Genomic DNA, 4,075 nt, shown 5'->3' with positions numbered 1-4,075 from the left:
ACACATACAGCAAAATGCGGCATTTTTGCGTAAAAGTGTCTGATTCCGTCCAGAAAGGTTTGAAGAAAAGGTTATTTTGCTGCAAAGGACCAGGGTCCTGTTTAAACTAGGTTCTTGTGCCGTCCTCCGCGTCCAAACTGAATGAATGACATCTCGGAGACCGATTTTGTTCCGAGGTAAAAATTGATGCTTTTTGAAAACTCTTCCTACGATGCTTTGTTTAAGTTAGCCATTTTCAAGGTCAACATATTTGAAAAATTTTGCTATCTTGGGTGCAGAAGACATTTTGGCGTTCTTCTCATTATGTCGTCGATCGCGAAATTTAATGGGAATAGAGAGAGGGCGTTCTCAAAGGACAACTTTGATTACGGAAGCTTTTGGATCTCGCAATATATTTCCGTAAAATGTCCCCCTCTGCTGCTCCTCTTGTCCAATACGATGCAAAAGGCGCAGTAGGTAAGTCTCACTACAACTGCATTCCTTTCTCCCAAAATATACTCCTTCCGCATGATGCACCTCATAATCCGCCTTCTGCAATGAAGGGAGAGAAACTGATTCCGGTCTGAGCATTCCCTGACCGTGGCATACATCTCAAGAAATTGCCCTATGAACCGAAATATCCATTGATGGAAGAGGAAAAGATGCTAGGAGACTCACCCATTATACGTGATGTGACGCCTCGGAGGCAACTGGTTTTGCGAAGCTCCACGTTTTTCTTTGGGCTGTAGCAGCTTCATTCTGATGTGAGCTCATTGTACGATCATGCAACACCACTAGATATACCTTATCTCATGTCTCTGCAAGTTCCAAGCTACCTTAGTTGCGCGAAATCTAGCGAATGCACGTTCCTCACACACGTAAGTCCCGACTAGTTCGCATCGACCGCATACCTATTATCTGCATGTACATATCGATTACCGTTTTTGAAATCGAGCGCTGTCGCCTCATTAAAGTAGTTGAGAAGTAGTGACAACTTTTGGCTATCTATTATTTCAGGAGACATTCTAACTCACATCGATGTCCTTACCAGCAAACCCTTCGGACAATTTTTCCCATTTTAAGTCACCAATGTACACATGGCTGTCTTATCACCACTCGAATGGCAGCAACGAACCCACACGAACCCTCAATAGGCCCAAAAATATCCTAATTGCAATGACAAACATAAAGGGCTCATCTAAGTTGCTCATTTACGGGGCTGTTCATGGAACGAATTACCGCGTCACGATTACGGTACCGTAACTGCCATACCGTCTGATGGCTTGCCCGTAGTTCACTGTATCTCTTACATTTCACGGACGAGCGTGTCAACAACAGGGCCGTTTCAGTCCGTTTAATTTGTGCAAGGACTTGAAAGCAGTAACCATCGTATTGTGCCGTCTGCTTGTTCCGCCCACAAACCCAACAGCTTATCCAACGGCACGAATGGTGAGTCGGTATATCGGTAAAGACTAACCTTGTCTTAAGCCATATATATAACGTATGCTGACCATCATACAAAAACTTACTAACTGTGACGAATTCCTTGGCCTCAGCGGGATGCTTGTTGCAGCCATAGGAGAATTTTTCAAATCCAGTTTGCGAATGATCACACCAATTTTAGTTTGCGCGTACGTGATGGGCGTGATCCTTGTGTAAGTCGTTTCGAGATTGTTTACAAATCTAATACGTAAGAAAACACGCTCAGAATAAAGCTTTTACATAAGATTTCCCGTCGTTTTCATCCAGGAACTCGGCGAAATTACCGAAGCCATTAAAATACGAATTCCGCGCCCGAGAGGGCTCCGAGTTCGTTTAAACGACTTTCGATAAAACTGCGACCACGTAGGGGAGACTTTAGTCGTCCAAATAATTACCATCGAATGCTGAATCTTTATGTTGAAATTCCCCTTTCCCGAACCGCGGTTTCAGAGAAATTTAAGGTGTGCCTCCAAGACGCCGCGAGGATTATCTGCACAATGCTCTCAGATGCAGAACCTTTATAAAAAGAGCAAAACTTTGTAGACTAGAATGTTGCATTTTGTTGCGTATGGGCTCAATTCAAAAATCGTCCCCTTGTACATCCACTTTTTCAGCTCATCAAATTTCATTGTTCACTGAAACAAACGTGCCTGTGGCTAAAAATTCTAGTGGTATAAGTTACCAGCATCGCCGAGGCCCACTATATGCCTCAATTGAGCTCGAAACTGTGGAGTCGTACTCCGAACACAATTGCCCGTGTCCCTCAGGAACACGCCGCTGCTTTCGAAAATTCAATTTCATTGTGCGAATAGTGAGCGTCCCAGAAGCACGTACTGTGCATGCCTAGTCGAAAATTTCAATGGAAAGCAGGAAACATCATAAAACTACTACCAAATGGGTTATGCGCATCAACAGCCAAAAATCCACACCAATCAAACGAATGTGTAGAATAAAACGTGATGGTTATAGCACTCAATCTTGCTGGAACTCGAAAACTGAACGCCGGCGGTACATCCAAAGGCAGTTTCGTTTTCGCGCAGTTGCGTCCCGCGATCACGAGACTTGCTGCGTCATCCACATTCTGACTGGTTGATACCTAGATGGCGGGAACATTCAAAAGTGGCAACAAAGCGAGTTTGAGGTTCATGATTGACGCTCTCAAACGAAGCAATGAATTACGATGCGGTTGTGTCTTTAAAAAATTTACATCGCCAACGGATATTTAGATATAATAAAAGCAAAACGTATGGGATTCCCGACAGTTTCAGATAGCTTGGTTGTAAAGGGTGTAATCCTATATTTTGTTCCTAAAGTTAGCTACATCTCCAAAGGAAGACGATATTTGGGATTACTGGCGGTAACAAAATGTAATTAGTCAGAACAGCCCAGATTCAGCAGCTGGCGCTGGCGTATTGGTTGTTTGCAGTCAGCATCGTTCACACATTATAAAACATTTATTCGTTTGAATTAAATGAATAGCCTACGTGCAATGGTATATGTTTCTCTCAATGAATCCATTGAAGGCTATATATCCTTGGAATTGTGTTCGGTAGCTAAGGCACCCGATATATTCATTGACTGCCCTAGGTGAGAGACGCGATTTGTTCATGGACAGCCCTAACTTTGGTTTATAATGACAAAACCATCGGTGCGTCGTTTGGAGCCAACGGATCATCGATAGCGTCTGTGGTTGAGCTATAGCTGCAGCTCTGGCACCACCGGTGGCAAGCCACCCCTATTTGCCACCTTTGGGCACCGATACCCACCGGTAGTGCCACCGGCGGCGTGTTTACTGAGTGGTCACCTATTTTCAATTTCTGATCGTTCACCCCTTAACGAAAAGTATCGTTGTGGCATGAGGAAGGGTTTACCAATCATCTGAGCACATAGAATAGTGTAAGCAGTTGTTGACGTATTTAGTGAGCATTGTACGCTAAGCTTGGAATACCACTATTGCCATAACCTTCTAATGCGACTGTTGACGACACTCATCAGCTATGCCTAAAACAACAGCAACTTGTCGCCTTTGTGGGTTTTGAACCTTGAAATTCAGTTGTGGCTGGAAATCACTCCTTCCATTTTCGTTGGCCACTCTACATACTATGTAACAACAAGCGAGGTATTAAGTGTACGGTGCGCCCCTGTCATAGTCTCCGGAGGGAATAATACTTCTGTCGATTACGTAACTAGTAACACCGTGACATGAAACACCCATGAAGTGCAATGCGTGTTTCAGGCACAGTTAGGCTGCCAGGCTATTGTACACAATGCTAGACGTATGCTGTTAGAGGCGACCCTATGTTGCCCTAAAATGTTTCGGGACCACCCTAAGTCTATAGACGAGACCGGAAAATTACGCCCCCTTTTCTCACCTACGCAAGTTGGTCTTCAACTCAAGGCCTGGATACCCTGGTTGCCGTAACGCTTGCGCTGTCCGAAAATATGAAACCAAATTTAGGAAAACATAATTTTATTATGACTGATTGCAAGCAGATAACAAAATCGTTAAAAATGTGTTCCACAGTTGTGTCTGGAAAGTAAATGGGAAAAGAATTAGCGCAAGGCAACGGAATGAAAACGACAGAGCCCCGTTCGCTCAGCCTGCGGAAAAGAC

The 4,075-nt window shown here is 44.0% G+C and overlaps 1 protein-coding gene across 1 annotated transcript in view; it reads right to left on the bottom strand.

Moving 5' to 3' along the window:
- Positions 1-3,854: 3,854 nt before the first annotated feature.
- The window catches only part of T265_04360 (hypothetical protein), a gene marked incomplete at both ends in the record, with an annotated part of 5,073 nt that continues 4,852 nt past the window's right edge, over positions 3,855-4,075 (bottom strand). The window contains one exon of the mRNA XM_009169081.1: positions 3,855-3,991. Coding sequence (XP_009167345.1) covers positions 3,855-3,991 — 137 coding nt within the window. The remainder of the gene's footprint in view (positions 3,992-4,075) is intronic.

This window comes from Opisthorchis viverrini (assembly GCF_000715545.1).
Source record: "Opisthorchis viverrini unplaced genomic scaffold opera_v5_71, whole genome shotgun sequence".
NCBI classification, from domain to species: Eukaryota; Metazoa; Platyhelminthes; class Trematoda; order Opisthorchiida; family Opisthorchiidae; genus Opisthorchis; species Opisthorchis viverrini.
The sequence above is the reverse complement of the archived record's forward strand: the minus strand, read 5'-3'. Positions and strand labels throughout refer to the sequence as shown.